Source organism: Monodon monoceros, unplaced genomic scaffold, assembly GCF_005190385.1.
Source record: "Monodon monoceros isolate NGI ecotype Baffin Bay Population unplaced genomic scaffold, NGI_Narwhal_1 Super_Scaffold_5, whole genome shotgun sequence".
Classification (NCBI taxonomy): domain Eukaryota; kingdom Metazoa; phylum Chordata; class Mammalia; order Artiodactyla; family Monodontidae; genus Monodon; species Monodon monoceros.
Window position 1 is genome coordinate 63591580 of NW_021703782.1, and position 25642 is coordinate 63617221.

General features: G+C 42.2%; 1 protein-coding gene across 9 annotated transcripts in view; it reads left to right on the forward strand.

The window, feature by feature from the left end:
- TJP2 (tight junction protein 2) overlaps positions 1-25010 on the forward strand; it is a 134036-nt gene extending 109026 nt beyond the window's left edge. For 5 of the 9 annotated variants that reach the window (XM_029202539.1, XM_029202534.1, XM_029202535.1 and 2 more), the window contains 14 exons: positions 230-296; positions 1323-1473; positions 5214-5322; positions 6615-6825; positions 7681-7868; positions 8502-8597; positions 9325-9404; positions 9819-10029; positions 16835-16935; positions 18156-18368; positions 19537-19647; positions 20842-21171; positions 22950-23035; positions 24074-25010. In XM_029202539.1, coding sequence (XP_029058372.1) covers positions 230-296; positions 1323-1473; positions 5214-5322; positions 6615-6825; positions 7681-7868; positions 8502-8597; positions 9325-9404; positions 9819-10029; positions 16835-16935; positions 18156-18368; positions 19537-19647; positions 20842-21171; positions 22950-23035; positions 24074-24239 — 2120 coding nt within the window. In that variant the 3' untranslated portion in view covers positions 24240-25010. Of the gene's footprint in view, positions 1-229; positions 297-1322; positions 1474-5213; positions 5323-6614; positions 6826-7680; positions 7869-8501; positions 8598-9324; positions 9405-9818; positions 10030-16834; positions 16936-18155; positions 19666-20841; positions 21172-22949; positions 23036-24073 lie in introns of those variants that run through there. The other 4 variants (XM_029202538.1, XM_029202536.1, XM_029202542.1 and 1 more) reach the window with 2 other exon arrangements.
- The last annotated feature ends 632 nt before the right edge of the window (positions 25011-25642 follow it).

Below are 25642 nucleotides of genomic sequence, written 5' to 3' on the forward strand. Positions count from 1 at the left end.
TGATTATGCACCTTGCATTTTAAAGGTTCATTTTCTTCTCACTTCTTCTGAGAAATCATTGACACCTACTAATGCCTCAAAATTAAACTTGACATTTTTGTTTGACGTGATAACATATATGTAGCATAGAGTACAGACTTGAATTTTTTGTGGATTTTGTGATCTTTATATTTAGAGACAAGACAAAGCCTGTTAGTCCAGGTCGGTAATGATGTTTTTTAATCCACAGTTCCTCCACCAAAACCAGCCCCAAGAACTGTTCTTCGTCCGAGTCCTGAAGATTTAGCAATATATGGGTATGTATTTCAGTCTTTCTTGCTTTCCCCTTCTTCCTCCACACAGCTCTATCTCCTTAATGGAAATTTGGAAGAATGGTTTTCTTAAACTATAGATGGTGATTTTGCATATAATCAGCTACCCTTTAACCAACCCCTATTGCTACTGTTTGTGAGAAAGAGAAATCATTTGTAGGACGAGTAAAATGCGGAAGTGAGTGAATGTTAACTTTGTCTGCTTGTCTGCTTACCTGGCTAGTTTTCCAGATGTTATTTTGAATACTTGAGTTTGCCAGGTCAAGAACGCCCAGATGGATGAAGTATTGCTTAAGTATGGTGCCTCTGTAGGGGCTATAGTGACAGGTGATCCTGGCATGTGGAGGGAGGGGAGAAGTGATACAGTGCTCTGCACTTGACAGTGAGAACCCCTGCTTCCAAGCAGTGGCCTCTGGATTAGGATCCTGCTTCCCTGGACCCAGGCTGTGTCTCCATTTGACAGGATCCCTATGGGGTCAGCAGGCTTTCCTTTGAAAGAATCCTGAAGTAGGAATCAGATGGCCTTGATTTTTGCTCAATCCTGCCCATTATTTGCTTTTAATCTTGAATGAGTTTACTTAAACATTCTCTATTTCTGTTCTTCACTGGTAAAGTGGCCTACTGATATTCATCTCACAGCCCCAAGGAAGATAAAATTATAGATTATGTGAGAAAAATGAGAGAGAGCTTTTTTTTTTTTTTTTTTTTTTGGTGCGGAGCACAGGCTCCGGACACGCAGGCTCAGCGGCCATGGCTCACGGGCCCAGCCGCTCCACGGCATGTGGGATCTTCCCGGACCAGGGCATGAACCCGTGTCCCCTGCATTGGCAGGCGGACCCCCAACCACTGCGCTACCAGGGAAGCCCCGAGAGAGATATTTTAAAAGGGTAAATCACTCTATAGATAGAATAAATTAAATTGCTCACTGCTAATGTTGGTTTTCCTTTACCCCGCCCCCAACCCCCCAAAAAAATCTCCCATCTTTCTTTCCTGAAACGGAACCCATTGCAGCCCCAATACCAAAATGGTGAGGTTCAAGAAGGGAGACAGTGTGGGCCTCCGGTTGGCAGGTGGCAATGATGTCGGGATATTTGTGGCCGGCATTCAAGAGGGTACCTCAGCGGAGCAAGAAGGTCTTCAAGAAGGGGACCAGATTCTGAAGGTAGGAAATCCCAGCCCTGTTTCTAAATGTTACTGGGAAAGAGTGGGGTTTTCTGGAGGGTCTTACATAAGGGACAGGAAAGTGGTCCAGCTTGTGAAAATAGACCAACTGCAGGTTTGTTGCTGCCAAGCATCAGGTCTCTGTTTCCTTCGAATGGGTCCTGTCTCCTAGTCCTGGAACCCAAAACTCATCCCTATGTCTGTGGGACTTTATAGTGTTCAAGAACCTCACAAAGATTTTTATTAATTTGATTAACAAAAAAATGGAGACTTCAGCTAAGGGCCTAGGTGGAAGAGCTTTCAAAAGATCTTGCTAATGGTTGGTTTTTAGTTGATTCCCCTGCTTGGTTGTCACTCTTCAGGCCGTGTGCTGTAACTGAACAAAGGTGGGTATTGGCATCAGATCATCTGATTTGAATACTGTCCCAGCTTCATATTAGTCTGTGGCCTTGGCTTCGGCTCTGAGACTCGGGTTTCTGTATCTGTTCAATGGGGATAAGCATACCTGCCTCACAGGCACCCTGGGAACATTAGAACAGATGATACTCGCAAGGCGCCCAGCAGAGTTCTTGGCACAGAGTAGGAAAGTCAGTGTCTGTTCTTTATCCTGTTGGAAACTAACGAGTTGCTGCCATTCAGTGTGTTACTTACATCTAAAATTGTCCAGGAAGGAGAATCCCTGGTTAATCAAATATTGGTACTTTTCAATTTACTATATATATGTTTGTATAATCTATTGGTTTAAAAAAAGGATAACCAACTCATCTTTGACACTTTATCATGTATTTTCCACTGACTTCAGTATTAACTTCAAGAACACTGAGTACCTTTTGACTATAAAAATACAGAATGCTGGGGAATTTCTGCTTCTGTAAACTTGCATTTCTTATGCGTACTAGGTGGTCTGGTAAGAGCGTCTAGCCTCAGAGGAGAGGGGAGAAAAGCAGAATTCCCAAAGGAAGCAGGCAGAGCACAAAAAGAGGTGGTCCTTTTCCTTCTTGGACCTTGGCCTCATGGTGGTAGTTCAGATTTCATTTCTGGAGCCGATGAAGAGCAAACCTTGACCTTGAGCTTTGCTGAAGCTTTCCAGTGACATTCTAGACCCTCTTCGGCTCTGGACAGGATCCTAGAAGACTAAGTGTACCTGAGTGAACCTCAGGGTACCACATGATCCTAGGAAATAGCACTTACCAAGTGCTACCGATAAGAGCCCCGTTTGAGTGCCAGCTTATACCAATTTACTCGTGGGCTGATGCCAAAGAAGAAAAAGCATGTTTCCTAACTGATGTGGGACCGTAGGAAGTCAGGTAGGAATTTGGAAACTTTTGCTCACGAAGGCTCAAGGATGACATATTTTTGTACCCTGTGGGGAAAAGGATTTTCAGAATTTTCATGAAAAAAAATAGTAAATTCACTTAGGGGCTTGACAGACCTCTCTAAGTCGTTAAAATGAGAGTCACTTCCATGTGTAAAAGTCGTGATACACAATGTTTTCTACTTGAGAACGTGTCTTGTTTCCTGTTACCACCTTGGCGACAAGGAAGAAACTGTGGGAACCAGCTTCTTTTTTTTTTTTTTTTTCCCGGTATGCCGGCCTCTCACTGTTGTAGCCTCTCCCGTTGTGGAGCACAGGCTCCAGACGCGCAGGCTCAGCCGCCATGGCTCACGGGCCCAGCCGCTCAGCGGCATGTGGGATCTTCCCGGACCGGGGCACGAACCCGTGTCTCCTGCATCGGCAGGCGGACTCTCAACCACTGCGCCACCAGGGAAGCCCAGGAACCAGCTTCTTTTGCAGTAGTCTCATCTGGAGGTCAGGCAGTAGATGGTCCTCATTCTTGGGTGTGTGGAAATTTTCTGTTGACTACAAAAGGAGCTCTCAATTCTTCAAAGGGGTGAAAAAGATTGAGCTCACCTACTGGGGCAGATAAATTGCGACACAGCCTTAGCGTAGCTGACACAGAATCCTCTTCAGGCTCACAGCAGACACAGCTAGACCGTGTAGACTACTAAATAGATAATGGAAGAGGATATTTATTGGGGAGGGCTGTACAACCTAACCAAAGTGCTGTCCTGGCCTTTCTTCCTTTAATTTGTTTCAGCACTCCTTTTCATGGTCAAATTGAATATATCAGGGTACAATGTACATACAGTAAGCACTTTACCCTGCTGTGGGTTTTTTAAGTGCAGCTCTTCCTTTTGTAAAGGTGACAGCTTGACATGTGGAACGAAAAAGTGAGTGTGCTGTGGCGAAATATGTGCCTTGTAACTAACAGAAGTGCACATGCTTTAGTGCTTGGCTTACCTATCTCTTTGCTTATTTTTTTACCTGGTATGATTGTCATTTCTCTTTCAGAAACTATTAGAGGAAGGGAAAGAGGAAAAAAAAGCTCCTAAGTTTGGTTATTAACCATGTGGATTTTAGCTACCATGTGTTGCTTTACTTTTGACCATTATAGTTTTTGGCTTGACAGAAGGGCAGTCTCTGAATAGAGAAAGACAGAGGGACCTCCAAGGTCTTCCCCCATGCCCTGTGGCCCTATCTTATTTAAATAAACAAATACAAGCATGTACAGTGCATATAAAAACATACACGTGGCCACATATAGACACAGATGTAGATCTGCAGATGGTGCACAAGAAAGGATTAATTACCAAAGCGTGAATATCCCTAATTCAGGGACAGCGAGATGGGAATGAGCTGTCTTAAATGCTATAAATATTGCTTCAATGGAAAAGTTAACGTGATTCGTTTAGTAAATCACTCTATTTTAAAAGCACCGAGTAAATTTTAATCTCATGCCTATTTTCACTTAATGGTAAATTCCAACCTTAATTAAATTAGACTCAATTAATGATTTTTTTTCAGTAGTAAGGCATTACTCTTTGATTAAAGGATTCTACAAGTCCTCGGTGACTGAAGAAAATATTTCAGAGGAATTCTGTATCTTCACTTCTGTAATACATTATCAAAATATTAGGTACTTTAAAATCATTTTTACATTTTACTTATGTGTAATTATTCTGTTTTAAAGTGGTTTTCAAGGTAAAAGACAAAGATGTCAAAATGTCTTTTTCTTTGTCCCACTTTTCAATTTTACCTGCTTTCTAACTTGTCTTCTGAGAGCTATTTACAGTGTACCCTACTCAGTGGGGAATAAATGTGAGCTTCTTGCCCGTTATGTATCAGAAGCTTAAACTAAAAGCCTATAGATTAGGCTAATGGTCTGCCACCTAAGACTAATGTTCTTCAATTTCAGGTGCTAGAAGCTGTAAGAGAAAGGTGGTTTTGGTCAGAATCCTTATTTGCAGGCTTTTATTTGAATCAATTTGAAAAGTATTAATGCCTTAAGCTGGGCCAGCACACTCATTTACCATAGACCCCACCACTCCTTATTGCATTACAGTAATTGGATTTGTACCTTCCTGGCCACCTCTACAGGAGATTCAAAGGAGGGAGCAGACACAGCTACAAGAAATTCTAACCTGATCCAGTGATGAGTCCTTCGTGGAATGGCGTAGTCCTAAGGGGTGGGCAGTGTGGGGAGGCAGGAGGGTATGGTGGTGCCCACAGCCCAGGCCGGGTGCTAAGAGTCCCTGGATAGGGCACTAAGGACTTCTTTACATCTGAGGTTTGCTGTGGGCAGGCCCTGATGAAAACAAGCAGATCAAAAACAGGTGGCACCTTTTTGAAAACAACTTATTTCTTCTTGTTTTGTTTTTTCTGTTTGTCCCTCCTATCAGGTGAACACACAGGATTTCAGAGGGCTCGTTCGGGAGGATGCCGTTCTCTACCTGTTAGAAATCCCCAAAGGCGAAATGGTGACCATTTTAGCCCAGAGCCGAGCTGATGGTGAGCAAGTTTGGTTATGAGTTTAGTGGGCGGTAGGAGAGGGAGGTAGCTTGGGAGTACAATAGGAAAATCTGGGTATTAAAATATCGAAGTGGATCCTGACACCTGATCTCTAGGTCATAGGTATGTGGAAAGAATTCGGGTACCATTTAACTTTCTATACACATATTTTCTGTGCACCTACTGAAAGAATTTCACTAGTTGTGTGATTTTGGAGTAAAACTGCTTTTCTGGACAGAGATCCATCCTTAATTACTGCCTGAAGTTATTATTGAGTTTTTCCATGACAGATGGAAAGGGCCACACCTGCTGGTCAGCTCTCATATTAACCCGTATCAGTCTGACAAGTTGCTTCACCTTTCCAAGCTTTATTGTTCTCATCTGTAAAATGGGGGTTAATAGAATCTTCTTGTCTGCTTCAACTAGTACAGTTGATTGGCAACTGTATTAAGGTTCTCCAGAGAAATGGAACCAATAGGATGTGTATGTGTCTGTGTGTGTATATATATATATATATATATATATATATATATATATCTTTCTATACATAGAAAGAGAGAGACAGAGACAGAGACGGGCAGACAGAGAAAGGGAGAAAGTGAGCTATTTATTGATACTGTGAGGAATTGGCTTACATGATTATGGAGGCTGGCAGGTTCCAAGATCTTCAGGGTGAGTTGGTGAGCTGGAGACCCAAAGAGAGCCAATGGTTTAGTTCCAGTCCAAGTCCAAAGACCTGAGAACCAAGAGAACCAATGGTGTAGTTGCTGTCCAAAGGCGGACTGGCTCAAGATCCAGGAAGAGCCAGTGTATCTGTTTGAGTCTGAAGGCAGGAGAAAAGCTGACGTCCCACTTTGAAAGGAAGAAGAGTTCATTTTTCTCTTACTCGGGGGACGGTTTACCTTTTTGTTGTGTTCAAGCCTTCAATGGACTGGCTGAAGCCCACCCAAATCAGGGAGGGCAATTGGCTTTACTCAGTCTGCCCGAGTTAAATGTTAATCTCATCCAGAAACACCCTCATAGACACACCTAGAATAATATTTGACCAAATATCTGGGCACCCCATGGCCCAGTCAAGTCGATGCATAAAATTAACCATCACAGCAACTCGTGAACTTAGTTACTTGTCCTTCTTCCTGTTTGAACTATGGTTCCCGTGGGGCCTGTGTGCTGAGTTCGCTAAATGCAAAGAAAGTAAAGAGGGTGATCAGAGTTCAGAGAGCTGATAACTCTTCCAGAAAAGACCTCTGGCCAAGCTGAGTACCACACACAATGATGCTTTTGTCTTTCAGTGTATAGAGACATACTGGCTTGTGGCAGAGGGGATTCGTTTTTTATAAGAAGCCACTTTGAATGTGAGAAAGAAACTCCACAGAGCCTGGCTTTCACCAGAGGGGAGGTCTTCCGTGTGGTAGATACGCTGTACGATGGGAAACTGGGCCACTGGCTGGCCGTGAGGATTGGAAATGAATTGGAGAAAGGCTTAATCCCCAACAAAAGCAGGTATCTTGAGACTGCACACACCCACGCAACCCCTTTAAGCCTTCCTCCCACAAGTAAACAACACCTCCCCCTGCCAAAGGAAGCCCCATATAACTTCATCATTTGTCATCACGACCTCTCCCATCATCCATTTCTTGTGTATGAGGAGACCTTGGAGATACTGCGGGTTTGGTTACAGACCACCGCAATGAAACGAATATCGCAGTGAAGCAAGTCACACAAATTTTTTGGTTTACCAGTGCATACAGAAGTTATGTTTATATTTTACTGCAGTCTGTTAAGTGTGCAATAGCATTATATGTAAAAAGAAAATGTACATACCCTAATTAAAACTTCTTTATTGCCAAAAACTGCTGACCATCATTTGAACCTTCAGTTAGCCATAGTGTTTTTGCTGGTGGAGGGTTTGAAATTTTGAGAGAATTCCCAAACTATGACACAGAGGCACAAAGCGAGCAAATGCTGTTGGGAAAATGGTACCGATAGACTTGACTTGCTCGATGCAGAGTTGCCACAAATCTTTAATTTGTAAAAAAAAATACGCAATATCTGCAAAGCACAATAAAGCGAAGTACAGTAAGACAGGGTGTGTCTTATATTAGCCTAAACAGAACAAGCCATGTCAGCATGTTTGTTACTGAGCTATTTCTGCTGGATTTTATGTGCACCTAGCCTTTCTCTGCCTCCGTCCAGAAGGGGAAGGCCCTGTGTTTCTCACCCCATGCAACTTGCTCATTGTCAAGCTGCACCTCTAATCTAAGTCCATGAGTGACATCGACTGAATTTGATTAGTGACCCACACATTTGCGCGTTTCCTGGTTTTAGACCTTTACTTCCCCTGGTTTCTTCTCTCAGAGCAGAACAGATGGCCAGCGTTCAGACTGCCCAGAGAGACAGCAGTGGGGACAGGGCAGACTTCTGGAGGATGCGCGGCCAGAGGTCGGGCGTGAAGAAGAACCTACGGAAGAGTCGGGAAGACCTGACGGCCGTTGTGTCAGTCAGCACCAAGTTCCCGGCTTACGAGAGGGTTTTGCTTCGAGAAGGTGTGGAAGCCAAGTGGGCCAGGAAATAATCCGACTGGGCCCAGAGCCTGTTTTTCTTTGTTTTTTAACTTTAATGATCACATTCCAACTTACCTGTATCCCTTAGGCCAAGCCAGCTTACAGATTGGAATCATGTTTAAACATGAAATAAGACTTACAAAAAAGTGAGCTGTGCAAACTCGTAGTTCTACAATCTCAGTTATTTTTTTTTAATACTACCATTCAGAAGTTTTTATATATTCTGTAGAGCAAAACTTATCTTTAGTAATAGTGGGAGGAGTGAACTATAATAAAAGAGGGAGCTCTTTTATGTTTCAGAAAAGAGCTAGTCTGAATTGGAGGTGGGAGAACACGCAATTTCTTTCATTTAGTTGTGTTATCAATATATAAAATACTTTTGCTTCTTAACAGCTAAGGACATGTAGGTGTCTTCGTGGCTTTTTTTTTTAATTGAAGTATAGTTGCTGTACAATATTATATGTTACAGGTGTACCATATAGTGATCCATAATTTTTAAAGGTTATACTTCATTTGTAGTTACTATAAGATATTGGCTGTATTCCCCATGTTGTACAATATATCCTCCTAGCTTATTTTATACCTAATTTCATGGCTTTTCTTATCTCATTTCAGCTGGTTTCAAGAGACCTGTGGTCTTATTTGGCCCCATAGCAGATATAGCCCTGGAGAAGTTGGCAAATGAGTTGCCTGACCTGTTCCAAACTGCTAGTAAGTCTGTCAGTGATATTTTTTTCTCCACCAATTTTTATTTTGAAAGATATCTAACATACAGAAAAAATAATTAACACCCACATACCCTTCATCTGGGGTCACTGTCAACAGGTAACGTTTTGCCATCTACACTCTTTCCCCCATAGACACACACAGGCACACACACAAATTTTTATAATTTCTGCTGCACTGTTTGAAAGTTTAAGTTGCAGGCATTATAACAGTTCCTACCTCTGTGAATCTCCTAATTCTCCTCCTATACAACCACAATACCATTATCACAGCCAAGAAATTTAACATTGATACAATAATTTTATTTAGTATATAGTCCTTTATTCAAATTTTCTTCATTTATCCCAATTATGTCTTTCATAGCTTGTTGCTACTGGTTTTTTTAAATTCAGAACGCAACCAAGGAGCATGCAGTACACTTGATTTTTATGTCTTTCTGGTCTCCTCCTTTTTCTAAATTAGTTTGTAATGTGATATTTTGAACAGTCCAAGCCATTTGTCTCATAGGATGTTCCCTGTTGGCCTGGCCTGTTTCCCCTGGTTAGATTTTGGTTAAACAGGTAGTGTGGGTCCTTCCCATTGCCTCTCATTAGGAGACAGCGAATGTTAGCTGTCCCATCCTTGCTGATGCTAGGTTGGTGTACTTGGTTGTTACTGGTTTCTAAAATTTTACTCTGTCCCTCCCCCCCCCCTTTTTTTTTTGCTTTTGCAGAAACGGAACCAAGAGACGCGGGATCTGAGAAATCCTCCGGGGTGGTGCGGTTAAATACCGTGAGGCAAATTATTGAACAGGTGAGGAAATTCACCAGAAGGCCATGCTGTCAGAAAGAATTGGGTCATGGATTGCTGCAGTCTTTTCAAGAATAGAATCTATATTTTTAATAATTATTAACCGTTAATGGTAAAAGCTGACTATAAACATAAGCTGTTTCAGTGTGTGGAAACCAGCTGATGTTCTATGGCACTGATATGTTGGTTCTCTCTGAGTTCTAAGCATTATACCAAATAATCTGTTAATTCATTTTCTCAGAAGTTCTCATAGATTGGTAATATTAAAGTGGAGGGAAACATTTTCTGCTTTTTGATTTAAATTGGTACATTTTATCTGATGCAGCCTTTACTTATCAATACAAACTCGTTGATGCTATGTGGCTTTACATATTCACTCACATACCCATTTATGTAACTTTTTCCCATTTCTAACAGGAAAAACATGCGCTCCTGGATGTGACTCCTAAAGCCGTGGACCTGTTGAATTATACTCAGTGGTTCCCGATTGTGATTTTTTTCAACCCAGACTCTAGACAAGGTGTCAAAACCATGAGACAGAGGTTGAATCCGTCATCCAACAAAAGCTCTCGGAAGTTATTCGACCAAGCCAACAAGCTTAAAAAAACTTGTGCACATCTTTTCACAGGTAAGTGAAATGCAGAATGTAGTCTCTTTGCTCAAAAGTGAGAAATAGAGAGTTGTAGAATGGAAGGAATAGGAAAATAATCAGAATGGAGAATAGTAATCTGAAATTCTATTCATGACTCCTTGAAAAGTCGCTAATCCTATAAAGTGAGTATAGTAGACTCATGGCGTTTGTACATTTAGCTTTGTAATTTTGACTGTTTGAAAATGATCATAAAGATCCATAATACACAATACCTGGTCATTTTGATGAGGCTCAAATTTTGGGGTGAGACTACGAAGCTAGTGATTAAGCCTGGTGTAGCACCAAGTACCCATATCTGTTATGGATTGTGTCATTGTTCTCTGCTTACCATCCATGCATGTGCTGACTTACAAGGTGATCAGAACGTGGTTTCATTATTTTAAAATGTCCTTGAAATAGAAACTTGAACACTCTGGATATTAGATGATATTAAGGATTTATTACTCCTATTTTTAAGGTGAAAATGGTATTGTGATTATGGGTTTTTTTAAGAGTTCTTATTTTTTAGGCATATATGCTAAATAAAATATTTATGGGTGACCTAATATCATGTCTGGGATTTGCTTAAATAATCTTAAGTGGGACTATAGGCCAGACTGGCCAAGAGTTGATAGTTGTTGGGTGATGTGTACATGGGAGTTTGTTAAACTGTTCTCTCCACTTTTGTGCATGTCTACAATTTTCCATAATAGAATTGTTAAAAATATTATTTATTTGGTTGCACTGGGTCTTAGTTGCGGCTCATGGGCTCCTTAGTTGCAGCTTCAAGCCTCCTTAGTTGCGGCACATGGGCTCTTTGGTTGCAGCAGGTGGGCTCCTTAGTTGTGGCATGCATGTGGGATCTAGTTCCCTGACGAGGGATCAAAACCAGGCCCCCTGCATTGGGAGTACGGAGTCTTATCCACTGTGCCACCAGGGAAGTCCCATAGAATATTTTTTAAAGTTCCTGAAATGAAGACCTACTGCCTACTGCTACTGTTATTCATGAAAATAAAATGATTTAAGAATGTGACCTGTTTTAGTAACTGAATACATGCACTATCTATGAAAATGACTAGTTCTGTGAATGTGGTATAATTAAGGGTCTAACAGGGTGGCATGAAGTTTTTGGTCATGCAGTTTTGTGGGAGCAACATGAGGAGACTGTGTGGATGTAATTAATATCCTTAGGATAATGATAGCTCTTTTGAGTTCAGTGCCAGTCATCACCAACATGTGTCATTTTTAGCTTATCTGACACTGGGAAGGGAAGGGAAGGGGGTGAATGAATGATGAATGTCCACATTAGACCCTATTTTACTCTTACTGGCTTTTCTTGTTAAAGAGTGAGATGCACTACTTACCACTATGGTGAAGTGCTCAAACTAAGGGGTAGGTAATCTAGCCAACGCAAAGAAGGGAATGGTATGTCATAAACTGGGTTTTTGTGAATGTAGCATCTTAAGAGCTTGTGCTTTTGGTATGTTCATATATAATCTTTCCTTTGTTGTTTTTACTACTACTACTACTACTATAATTATTATTATCATCATTACTATTTTTATTATAGCAATGGCTAACAGTGGTACAGACTTATTAGGCCATAGGAAAGGCCAGGTGATTTCCACAAGGTCACACATTAGTGTATGGCTAAGCCCAGACTAACACTGTAGTGTCTCTGACTGTGGGTCCAATATTGTATATACTTTACAGCACAGACGTATTATCCTAATGCTGAAAGGGGTCATATAGTGCTGTTTCTCCATTTAATAGCTAATTTGCCCATTGAACTGAGGTCCATATGATTGCGACTAAGCTAATCAGGAAGTTGAAGGTTTGGGGATAACTAAAGTTGGAGGCTGTGACTCTGTGAGTGTCCAGTTTCATCTAGAACTTTGAGGTGATCCACTGTCAGCATAGGTTGCCAACCTTCGGTATGGAATTATTTGGTCATCAGGTTGGATGGAGCAGGCTGCCAGGTAACTTATCAAAAGGCCCCAGCTGTCTGTGAGATGGCCTTTCGCAGCAGTCTTCCAGACTTCTAAGTTTAACTCTTGAGAGCTGTGTGAATGGCCCCACTGAGTGCTTTCTATGCCTCGTGTCTCACTCAGCCTGGCCAGGCTGTGATTTGATCGTGTGCACCATGGCCAAAATCCAAGGTTTTTTTATTACTTTAAATTTATGTCATTTTAATGAATTAATAATTGGGAAAGATAGAGCTACTATGATGAACAGTAATTCAAAATCAAGGCTTATGTTGCAGGTGGTCTCAGCAGGCTCAATACCCTTCTTTTCTCCTTGTTGCACAGTAACAAGAAAATCTTGTTTCCCGCAGGTGATTATTTAATTATGACGGTATGAAAATGGCTCTTCTTGAAGTTACTGTGTAGTAAACGTGATTGAGTAGAAGAACTGAAGATTTGTAAACTGTTAGTGTGTTGGTAAATTGTTAGTATTTCAGATATAGGACAAATCAGGGCTTAGTATGATAATAATAGTGAGTGGTTACAGGAAAAGCTAACATTGCTAGTGCTTGTTGATTTACATTCTTTGTACTGTTATACTTATTGTTATGTCTTGGTCATTTTTGAAAGATATAATTTATTTTATAAATTATTTGGTCTTTTGTTTTTTTACATATGTCCATTACTATTTTTACAATATAATAAATGCCTTTTACCTAAAAACTAAAAAAATTAAAATGGCTCTTCTTGCAAACTCAAGATACTTCTTAATTAAGTGGAGATGACCAGGGAAACTTCATTCTGAGATTTGCCCCAAAGCAAATTAACTTGTCAATGTAAATTACAATATTAGGCTGCCCAACCCTCCCCCCTCATTTAAAAAAATTTATTTTAGAATACATTTGCATGCATATGTTGCAAAAATTATTTTTTAAAACCTGAAGTTTAAGTTACATGCTTTCTTGGAATTCCTGAAGCACTCAGTTCATGGTTTAAATACCACAGAAATGGAATTATGGACTTAGAGACCCACACAGGGCCACCCTTTGTATGAAACTGTGGGATTTTTAAAGTACCAAAGGATAGCACTTTTATCAGTTTTCTAAGATTTCATTAATGTGAAATTTGTATAATTCAGTCCTGAGATTTTGGAAATGCTAAACAAATGCTATTAGTGATACTATTTTACGCTTTTTAAAAATCTTTATAGGGCTTCCCTGGTGGCACAGTGGCTGAGACTCTGCCTGCCGATGCAGGGGACGCGGGATCGTGCCCCAGTCCGGGAAGATCCCACATGCCGCGGAGCGGCTGGGCCCGTGAGCCATGGCCACTGAGCCTGCGCGTCTGGAGCCTGTGCTCCGCAACGGGAGAGGCCACAAGAGTGAGAGGCCCACGTACCGCAAAAAAAAAAAAAAAGTCTTTATAAACGTTACATATTGTAAAAGAAATTTTCTGTGCCATAATGTAGTGTTTGAGAAAGCCTGGGGAGAGAAGTGAATCATGTACTAGTCAAAAGTACCCAAACCACAGGAGGCAGTTCTTGGTTTCCCAAGGACACGTAGGGACTCTGAGGGCCACAGGAAGCAGATGGAAGTTGCCACACTCCCTGGCCGGGCACTTCAGTTGATGCTTGTCCATTTAGAGAGGGTCCCTGCCACATGAATAGCTTTACTGAAATTTAATTTATGTACGCTATAATTCGCCCACTTAAACTGTACAATTTAGTAATTTTTAGTATATTCAGAGATGTATAGCCCTCAGCACCATCAATTTTAGAACTTTTCCATCACCCAGAAGAGAAACTTCATACCCATTACAGTCACTCCCAGTTTCTCCCCAGCCCTCCAGCCTCACATGTCACCTTTTGCTGTTGTTCTCGGTGCTCCCCAACCTCCTTGGGTAGAGAAGAAGAAGCACCGAGTGCACTTGTGCGGGGGCTGGGAAGGGATGCCGACTCGCAGCCGAGATGGAGGCTGAGTGAAACTCCTTTCAATATTTCACTTTCTGGCGTTCTATCCAAGGGAACATGGGTCTAGTCCAGAGGTTGGGAACAACAGGAATTAACCAGTATTGCTTGTAGTCAAAGAATCTGAAAAAGTTAAGGAGCAGAAGCCAATAGTAAACCAAAGGAACTTGATTTCAAGTGAAGGGAAGCATCATAGCTGTGCACCCACCTGTTAAAGAGAGGTCAAGTGCATGAGTTGGATGTTACCAACTTAGTTGGAAATTACATTTTTATGGGGCTTAGGAAATTACTGTAAAGCTCTTTTTTTTTTCATATACTTGACTCAATGTGGGTTCAATAAGAGGTTTCTGACTTTTTTCATTTTATCAGGGGGCATGAACATATTTTCTGCATTTCGCAAATACCCCTTTTTTTTTCTTTTTTTTTCTTTTTTTTTTTTGTGGTACGCGGGCCTCTCACCGTTGCGGCCTCTCCCGTTGCAGAGCACAGGCTCCGGACGCGCAGGCTCAGCGGCCATGGCTCACGGGCCCAGCCTCTCCGCGGCATGTGGGATCTTCCCAGACCGGGGCACGAACCCATGTCCCCTGCATCAGCAGGCGGACGCTCAACCACTGCGCCACCAGGGAAGCCCCACAAATGCCCCTTTTAACTTTAGGTTTTCCTCATGATAAATACAAACTGTACTCATCTCAGGTAGCTCCAACATAAAGCTTTAAAAGGCAGCTGAATGTTCTCACTTAGTGCCAATCACTCATTTTGTCTATATGCCCGATCTCACCTCTGTTACCAAGAGGACAATAATCTTTTAAAAATACCATGATAAGGATACAGAAGTCCAAAGAATCAAGGTTAATTTTCCTTGAGTTGTCCCAGGTATCGGTTTATTATAATGCTGTAAATAATTAATAACCAAGGAAACTGTAAGCTCATTCAGGATTTTCCAAGGTCAGTGTTAGGACTCTTTAAATGAAAGAATGCTATACGTTACTAGGAAGAAAACCTGAAGCATAATTGCTTACGAAATTTGCTTACTGGTTCTTTGTGGCTCTTTACAAAGAATTATGCAGACTTCAGGATAGGTGGGACAGGCTGCCGAACAACTTTTATCAACACGTTCCAATTTTCTTTTGGGTGCCACATAATGCAATACCCCTTAATTACAGGCCATGGTGTGATATAGTTTTTAAGAATCCTAATTTACCTTCAGTTTGTTCATTTTAGGCCCAATTTTTTTTTTTTTTTTTTTTTTTGCGGTACGCGGGCCTCTCACTGCTGTGGCCTCTCCCGTTGCGGAGCACAGGCTCCGGACGCGCAGGCTCAGCGGCCATGGCTCATGGGCCCAGCCACTCCGCGGCATGTGGGATCTTCCCGGACCGGGGCACGAACCCGTGTCCCCTGCATCAGCAGGTGGACTCTCAACCACTGCGCCACCAGGGAAGCCCTAGGCCCAACTTTGATTATCTGGTTTATCCCCATTAGGTCCATGAATACATATTGCTGAAGAACAATCACATGGTTTTACTTGGTTGGTATTTTATACCGGTGCTCTAAATTCATGTTTGTCGTGCCGTGGCCAAGACCATAGACTCTAAAAGCAAACTTCTGAGTTTGCATCCAGGCTTTTCCACTGGCTGGGTGCGAGGCCTTGGGCTAGTTACTTTCACTACTGTGCTTCAGTTTCTCACCTGTAAAACAGGGATAATAGCAATACCCACCTTGTGAGGTTTGTTTAAGCATGAAATGAGCTAATCCATGTAAGGTATTTGGAAAACTACTTGGTCAATCATAGTGCCATTACATAAGATATACTTTGTTCTGAATAGAAAATGTATGTTCTGTAAATACACACCTGTACAGTTTGGTTAATCTATGTCTATATTCTAAAATGTTTAATCCTATCAAAATGGTATTCATTTAAATGTTATTTTTAGTTTTTTATTGGAGATAACATGTACCTTGGTATATGTTTTTCTCACTTATAATGTTCCTGTCTATGTATTGATCTTTAAAACACAGCATATTTATATTTGGTTCAGATGTGTTATCTTTGCCCCTGAAAACACACTGTTTAAAAACATATTTGGGAGTTTCCTGGTAGTCTAGTGGTTAGTATTTGGCGCTTTCACTGCCGTGGCCTGGCTTCAGTCCCTGGTTGGGGAACTTAGATATCCCACAAGCCGTATGGCGAGGTCAAAATGAAAACAACAAATTTTTTTAAGGTAGCTTTTCTGAAAAATAGACATTCTTTAAAGAAATTAATCCATTTTTAACTTTATAACATCCACCTATAATGTAAACTCCAACAGCCAGATGGTAATAGGTTTTTTTTTAAATATAAATTTGTTTATTTATTTTTATTTTTGGCTGTGCTGTGTCTTCGTTGCTGTGCACAGGCTTTCTCTAGTTGTGGTGCGCGGGAGCTACTCTTCGTTGCGGTGCGCGGGCTTCTCATTGCGGTGGCTTCTCTTGTTGTGGAGCATGGGCTGTAGGTGCGCGGTCTCAGCAGCTGTGGCACATGGGCTCAGTACTTGTGGCTCGCAGGCTCTAGAGCGCAGGCTCAGTAGTTGTGGCGCAAGGGCTTAGCTGCTCCGCGGCCTGTGGTATCTTCCTGGACCAGGGCTCAAACCCGTGTCCCCCTGCATTGGCAGGACGATTCTTAACCACTGCGCCACCAGGGAAGCCCCAAGATGGTAATGGTTTTAATTACATTCGACTAAAGGGATTTAGTGTTCAAATATTTGTAAACACTTTCTCTTTCATCTGCCAAAGTTTTAACTTAAATATGAAAGTTAGGATAAATTATGTCCAATGGGATTTCTAATAAAAATTTCTCTGGAAATTGAGGCACACCTTTTGGTTTGCATTTCTATAGCTACAATCAACCTAAATTCAGCCAACGATAGCTGGTTTGGCAGCCTGAAGGACACGATTCAGCATCAGCAAGGAGAAGCCGTTTGGGTCTCCGAAGGAAAGGTATGTGGCACAGATACTCTGCTATGAGGTGAGAGTCCGCGTTCTGAGTTTTTTCTCCAGAGGGTAGTGAATGTAGTAAAACCATGCCCATTTCAAGTGATCCCAACATGTGCATCAGTAGTTCGAAAATTTATAAATTCTCTGAAAAAGTAATAAAATGAAGGGACGTTTACAAGAAAAGCAGAATGGGATATATGCAGCCCTACATTCACTTCCCTTTTGCTTTTAACGTAGTAACTAGTGTTTTGTTCCAAGCACACTAATCAGAGCTTACAAGACCTTGTGTTGAGCTCCACAGCTTATTATGAAGGACTTGGGAAACGCAGAGTGGAGAGGTGAGGTTGAGCTATGTGGAGAACACGGTTAAAAATTAATAGAAAGAAGAAAAGCTAATGGAGTTTGAATCATTGGCTTAGAAAGAAGTCTGGCAGAGAATGTGTCCTAGGGATTTGAGTAGGTGATGGGAGAGCATTGGGTACTTTGTACAGACGCGACCTTGGCTCGCATCTCATGTGTGGAGGCAGTTTACACGCAGCCCTACTTCAGGGAGGAAGCAAAGAAACTATAGAATTCCCTGTGGTTCTAGGAGCCTTTGGTGCTGGTATTCTGTGGTCCAGCTGAACTGAGGTAGTTTGTGAGACGTTAGAGGTACGATTTTTGTTGCGGAAGTGCCTCCATTACCGATTAGATGGTTGAGCCTAGTCTTGCCCTTTAGGAACTGCGTGTTTAGTCAGAGTATCTAGTGGCATCTACTGAGTGCTTATACCCACTATGGCTTTGTGCTAGCCCCTGTGGTGAGAACACGTTGAACAGGACATAGCTTCTGCCCTCAAGGATTTGAGAATCTCATGGATGAGCGGCGAGGTGTGCAGCTCAAGGCAGCGTGCACTATTGGTAGGAGACAAATACAACAGAGACAGCTGGAGGAGAGCCAAATTCTGGAAGAAAGTGCAACAGTCTGAGGAAGCCTGGCTCAGTAGTGGTATATAGGACGGATGGTGGCAAGGAGAGATAGGGCGGAGGGTTTCTAGTCTGAGTCTCTGCACAAAAATTAACATAGTAATTTAAAGCCAAGTGATTCCAGGAGGATAAAGGTGACTTCCCTTTCTAGAACAAGTCAAGGTTTCAGGCACTTGGCTGTGCCCTTGGGAATTTTCTTGAGTCCTCACTCCCAGGAGCCATGTCAGATCCCACTGACCCTCCAAAACAAATTCCTCTAGATGGAAGGGATGGATGATGACCCCGAAGACCGCATGTCCTACTTAACCGCCATGGGCGCGGACTATCTGAGTTGCGACAGCCGTCTCATCAGTGACTTTGAAGACACCGACGGCGAAGGAGGCGCCTACACTGACAATGAGCTGGATGAGCCAGCTGAGGAGCCGCTGGTGTCTTCCATCACCCGCTCCTCGGAGCCGGTGCAGCACGAGGAGGTGAGGCGAGGAGGCCATGGGCTGCCCGGCCCTGGGCAGGAAAAGGAGGTTCTGGCGTTTCACTTGAATTCCTCCGGCCAGCTGTTTATTCAGGGTGCTGTGGCAGGTATTCCTAAGGGTTGGAGTGGACGATGTCTAGGGAGCCTCTCATTCCAAGCCAGTGCCTGTATGATTGTGGATGTGGTCCATGGGGGAGTGGGACAGGAACTAAGCGCTGGGAGACGTTGAGTGATCAGCATTCATCACACAGATGCTGTCGGGCATGACGTCATGATATCGGGCCAGCTGTCCAAATTACAAGTGGGACATTATTTTTAAATACAGTATTGTTATATTTACTTGTAACCTTTGATTAGGTCTCTCTCTGTACTCTTAGGTATCCGTGCTTTTTCTTCTCCACCCTACCTTTAACCTTTCTAATCTTGCAAAAACTCCTGTTTCCCCATCAGTTTCCTTCTCTCTTGTATTTCAATTTTTTAATTGAGTTCGCTGATTAATTATATGTCTGATCTCATGTACTATGCATCCACTGACCAGCGAATAGACAGCTTCTGTGATCCTAGGAATCACATTGCCAGCACTAAGCATCAGAGCGATTATTAGTTACACCTCAGAGAACGTTGGGATAATTACCTTTGTAGACAAGACGCTCCATATATTTGGATAATTATTACTGTGGACTTCTCTTTAGCAGTTTAGCTCATTTCAATGAATGGTTTTTATCTTTACGAAGTATAAGTACCAAAAATACAAGTTGAAAGGAGGAGCAACTCACCATGAGAAATTAGTATATACTGCTGGAGAAGTGGTAAAGAATAAATTAACTCATGAATGTCTGCAGATACAGCTGAGCTAATGCTTTAAAATGTTAACAGCTGTTAGTGACAAAAGAGATTTTAGACTTTAGGAAGACCTTTTGTTTTCGTACTTTAAAGGGAGAGATGCAGCTAGTTTTGGGAAAATGTATCTTAAGCACTTGCTAATGGGAGAATATGCCTGGTACCTGCCTTTTCAGTAAAGAAGCACTGGGTCAGTAGCTCAACTTACGCAAGTTATGAACCTTAACGTCTGAATTCCCACAAGTTTGAAGAACTCCAGCAAAGCAGACCAGTGCTCTCTTCTTTCTGCTGGGATGTTCTTGTTATGAATGAACCTTTATGTCTTGTAGGGCATAAGGAAACCTAGCCCAGAGCCAGGAGCTCAGATGAGGAGGGCTGCTAGCAGAGATCAACTTAGGGACAATAGCCCGCCCCCGGCATTCAAGCCAGAGCCGCCCCAGGTACGTGGCTGGGAAGCCCAGGATGGGAAGGAGAAGGAAGCATATGCCCCTGGAGCTCCTCACATAGCCAGGGAGGAGCACGCACAATAATATGGTATTGGATTATGTTTTTGACTTACCAGGTTCTCTATTAGAGCCTATCTTTTGGCCTTTTGGGTGAAACCAAAAATTAGGAAAAGGTGAAATAGTAGAATGGAAAGGCAGTTTTAGAAGAACATATAATTTTAGGACTATTAGTGTTTGATTCCTTTTGTTTTGGTTTATTTATTTATGTAGAAAGAATAAAAGTTTGATAAATACTGCATGCCCAGAATCACCTGTCTTAGAATCTGTTTTTCTTCTTCTGTCCAATTAAATTTTTCTGCCCACGATCTGATTTAGATGCACCTGAAAAATCCTTCCTGGTGACTTGCTAAAGAAAACAATCACCGCCAGTGTTGACAATGCGTCTCATTATGAGGACCATTTAATTTATTTTTTAAATAAACCATTGTCCAGAACAGAATCAGTGCGAGGACACGTGGGCATATGTCATACGATGGTTTACCCCTCTCTGAATCAAAGCTATGACTCTAGGCTTTTCCTTATAACCCAATAAAATTTCTCTCTCTAACTCAGTACTTTAGATAAGAAGAAAGTAATAATTGATTGGGCTTTCAGAAGTAATTGGTGACCTCCTAAAATAGAACAGTGAAAATTGACAAGCAGGCCTAGGATGGAAGTATGAAGAAAAAGTGGCCATCAGCGTGATATGCTCCCTCCCTACTCCCCACCCCAGTCTCCTGCACCTCTGGCTGGACCTCCGGGCCGGGGCACGCACCCTCCGCGTGGTGTGAACTCGGGAGCCACTATTCCATCCTGAAGCCTGACTTGTTCTGAGGTCTTCTCCAAAATTCTGATCTCCTCTAGTACAAAGTGAGGTCTGATCCACCTCTAGCACTTGCGGGCCTCCTAGCACGTCCCCAGCACCCTCTTGCTTTGCTGAGCACTTAATTCTCTTCTGTAGGGAGTGAGGTAGGGCTCCGGATGCCAGATCAGTGGCCGTGTGCCTTGCCGTATTTGATTCCTTGTCGGAATGGAATTTGTTGACCACCTTTGGAAACTGATCAGGAAATGGAGTGTATTAAATCACTAATAGAGATTTGAAAATAAACCGAAAGCTCACGGTTAAAACTATGTCATTGCTCTCTGCAGGCCAAAACCCAAAACAAAGAAGAATCCTTTGACTTCTCTAGATCCTATGAATACAAGTCAAACCCCTCAGCTGTTGCCGGTAATGAAATTCCCGGGACATCTACCAAAGGATGTCCACCTCCTATTGCAGCAAAACCCACCTTTGGACGGCCTATACTGAAGCCGTCCACTCCCGTCCCTCCCCCAGAGAGTGAGGAGGTGGGAGAAAGCAGTGAGGAGCAGGACAGCGCCCCCAAGTCTGTCCTGGGCAAAGTAAAAATATTTGAGAAGATGAATCACAAGGCGAGATTGCAGAGAATGCAAGAGCTCCAAGAAGCGCAGAATGCAAGGGTAATTTCTTTTTCAACCACTAGGTCATCTTAGCGTGTCATCAGCAAGAATTTTAAAGAAGTTTCATTGCAGTATAATGATTTGCAGTCCTTTTGCCCCTGCCACAAACATGAAAGGACATTCACACGCGTGATACAAAGGCACATCCTGTATGTGTATCATTTCCAGGTGGCCAGCTATCAGCGCATCCCTTTTTCTTCCAGTCAAGAAAACCTAACATTGTAGGCGAATAGGATTCTGCCCTTCATACTTCAGAACTTTTTATCAGGTTCTAGAATGGGGAAGTGTGACAAGAGAGAATTAATGGCCTCTTTGAAATTGTTTTTTGTTAAAACAGTTGATAACTGAGTTTTAATTTGCTCCCAGATTTGCCATAGAAACTCTGCACACCTTGGGTGCTAAAATTGAAAGGCCCGTAGATTGTCCTTTTTGATACTGTTTGAATTTTTGTGCCATGTGCACAAAAGCCTTTCAGAAGCCAGAGAAGAATTTAAGCATATTCTGCCCAGTGGTTATGGGAGTTTTTTTCATTTAAGTTTGTCACAACAATGGCAGTGCTTCTGAGCCTTTTTCTGATTTTCTTTTTTGTTTTTTTGGTGGCGGAGGCAGGAGAAGGAAGGATTTATTACTCACCGTAAGTAAGGAGAACACTGGGGATCTTTTCCCAAAGTAGCATCTCCCGAACTGCAAAACTGGGGAGGTTTTAAACGAAGGGTACGTGCATATTCATCAGGGGGCTTGAGTAGAGAATTCAGCATAGAATTGGGGCAGAGCTTGACAGAGTCCAAGCTTTAGCTGATTGAAGTCAGGAGGGTCAACGTCATCGTTCCATCCTCCACCTGGCTGGGGGCCTTAGTTCCTGGTGTCAAGACTTACTGAAGCTCTTTTTTTTTTTTAACATCTTTATTGGAGTATAATTGCTTTACAATGGTGTGTTAGTATCTGCTGTATGACAAAGTGAATCAGCTATACATATACATACATCCCCGTATCTCCTCCCTCTTGCATCTCCCTCCCACCCTCCCTATCCCACCCCTCGAGGTGGTCACAAAGCACCGAGCGATCTCAGAAAGAATTCAGTGAGAGATAAAGTGATAGATAAGAAGTGGATTTATTTAGAGGTACACATTCCATAGACAGGACACTGTTCGTCTCAACAGGCAAGAGTGGCCCTGGGAGAAACACACTCCACAGAGTGTGGGCCATCTCAGAAGGCAAGAGACCTCTTTTTTCTTTTCTTTCTTTTTTTTTTGGTGGTAAAGTATACATAAAACTTACCATTTTAACCGTTTGTAAGTGTTCAGGGGCATTCAGTGTATTCACATTGCTGTGAACTACCTCCACCATTCGTCTCCAGAATTTTGTCATCCTCCCCAGCTGAAGCTCTGTATATGTCAATATTAATGACCCCCACCACCTCCTTCCCCAGTCCCTTAACCAGCATTCTACTGTCTGTCTCCATGAATTTGACAGCTTAGGAGCTTCATATAAGTGGAATCATACAGTATTTGTCTTTTTGTGACTGGCCTATTTCCCATAGCATAGTGTCCTGAAGGTTCAACCATATTGTAGCATGCGGCAGAATTTCATTAGTTTTAAACATTTTTCCTATTTGACATATACCACTAGGCATCACGTACAACCCTAGAAGCTAGAGATTTGCTTCTCTTTTTCCTCTTCTCCTTGAAATGGGATTGGAAAATGGAACCAGCAGGGACTGAGCAAGCTGACTGTCTAGTCATTCATCCCTTCCCTCTTTTTTTTCTTAATCACCACAGATTGAAATTGCTCAGAAGCATCCTGATATCTATGCAGTTCCAATCAAAACACCCAAGCCGGAGCCCGGCCCACCCCAGTACACAAGGTAAGAGCTGCTCGGAAGGTATAGGTCTAAAAAAGGGGCTTGTCTAGGACTTGGATGCCTAAGAATGAATTTTTTTCACCTACATTTCAAAGTAACAAGAAGGTTTGTTTTTTTTTCCCTGGTCAACTGTTTGCTTATTCAGTCAAATTAATTATAAAGATCATAGAGTCAAAATTTTATGGTAGTGTTGATTGTGTGCTGAAACTGACATAGTGTAATCATTGACGTTCCAAGTCAGTCCCGTTAGACCCATTGGAGCACAGATGTGTTAAATTATGTTCGGGTAGCACATGAGCAAACTTCCTGGGGCTTAGATGCCAGTTGTTTCATTGCTAATATTTTCGAGCTCTTAGCCAAGCTCCTTAATTCCTTTGCGTCACCTAGCAAAGTCAGGCCACTTGTTCTGAGCTGTGGTCTGAAGGGAAGGTGACATCAATCGACCGGTGTTGGTAAGATGCTTTATGTTGAAAGTGCTACATAAGCACTAGTAATTATCACAGTGTCTTCCTGTTGAGGTTTTACGCTGGATCATTTCCTGCTTCTGAGAATAGGAAACAAAAGGAAAAAAATCACATTTTCTTGCAGCCATTCTGACTGGAAACTGGAGTCTAGTTTTAACGCGCAACAGAAAACTAGAGGCAGATTTCTTCTTTGCCAGTTGAACTGTGGCACAGCCTACCAAGTGGCCCCTGGAAACAGAGGGGATTTGGTATAACTGACTGAAACTGGCAAAGAACTTGCTCTGCTTGTGAGCTTTTAGCCAGTGAGCTTAAGAAGGCACCCACATCCGGCTGGAGAGTTCTTAGGTCAGGGAGCACGTGACCAGCTTCCCCACTCGCTGCTCAAGTGGGCATTGGCCTTGTTATTCCCGTCCTCACTCCTACCACTCTGGGAACCTGGAGCCGGGCCAGGAGTGCCCTGGCTTGTCAGCAGAGTGTGACTCAGGTGAGCCAGCCATCCTGGGCAGTTGACCACTGCATGCATCACGGGCGGGGAGGCCCGAGATTTCGGCTTCATGTAACCCTCTCACTTTGTTAGTTCCAGGCCCCCCGAGCCACAGAAAGGTCCTGCCAGACTTTATCAGGATCCCAGAGGAAGTTATGGCAGTGACGCCGAGGAGGAAGAATACCGACAGCAGCTGTCGGAACACTCAAAACGCAATTATTACAGCCAGCCTTCCCGATACCGGGACACGGAATTATAGATGTCTGAGGATTGACTCTTGTGTGCCCCGCTGCCGCCCCCTCAGAGCAGCATTCCCACCAGCCGTGGGAGGATGGTTCTTTGCAGTTTTCATGTACTGTGGAGATGTAGGGGCACTTCCTGGGGATCCCAGGGGACTGAGTCTGGGGAGCTTATGGCTTTTGGCTCAGAATTAAGAGAAACACTACCGTCTGATACTGTTACCTGCTTCAGTGGACCAAAATCTGTATTAATTCTGTTTGCGTATTTTTAACATATATATTAAGAAATGATAACTATTTTTCCTCATTAATAGCTGCCTTCCAGGACCGTTTCAATGAGAGACAGAATGTGAAAAAAATAAATAAAAATACTATGTGACTCAAACTGAATTCAAAGGAGTAGTTTATTACAACTATGTAAGTGCCTTTGATGAGAAGTGTCTTAAATTTTCTTCTTTTGAAGCTTTATGCAAAGCCATAATGGACTAAAACATTTTGATTAAATTTTTATACCAGTTTAAGAGCTATGGTTTTCTCTGCACCGTGTCATCTTTTCAAGACATTTGTCTTTGTAATATTTTCCATAAATTCTGACTGTATATATAATAGCTATACTTGGTAGTGCTAAATAGCTTGAAGTCCAAGAAGTTGGTATAGAAGTATTTTTGTCTGTCTGTTTAAAACCATGTGTTCCACGAAAGCAGATACTTGAGAAAAACACATTCCCAAAATTGTGTGTATTGACTGCAGTCAGTTTTATAATTTAATAAAAAGGAGGACATTGTAATCAAGGTGCTTTGTGGTGGATTTCTACACTACTTCCTACTTTGGAGGGCAGCTTTTATTTCAATTACTGATCATAAAAGTGAGGACATGCTCATCGCTGAACATCGGAAAATAGAGACATATGAAAAAGAAAATAAAAATTACTTATAGCCCCATCCCTCAGATAATTTTGGTGCATTTCCTCCAATTATATATTTGTGGATGTCCATGTGTGTAATAGCTGGGCGTACACTGTGCAGTTCTCTTTCCTGCTTTTTCGTTTGAACGTTTCAGGTAGGTAAAACTCACGCAACACCATTGCTAATAACTGCAGAATAATAGTACATGCCGTGACCACTGCTGCATAAGTAGATCTGCTAGTGTTGGCCGTTTCGATTATTTCCTATTTTTTGCTTCTTTTTACAGGAGATGCACCTTTTTATATATAATCCATTTTTGTATATCAATGATCAGCATTCCAGTCCTCTTCTTTAGGTAGGTACTCAGAAATGGAATTACTGAGTAAAAGCAGAGGAACATTTTTAAGACTCTTGATATTTACTGCCAAATTGCTTCCTAGAAAAGTTGCATCCGTTTATACTCCCGCATTCACTCTTAAAGGCTAAAATATGTTTAGAATTTTAAAAAAACAGACAAG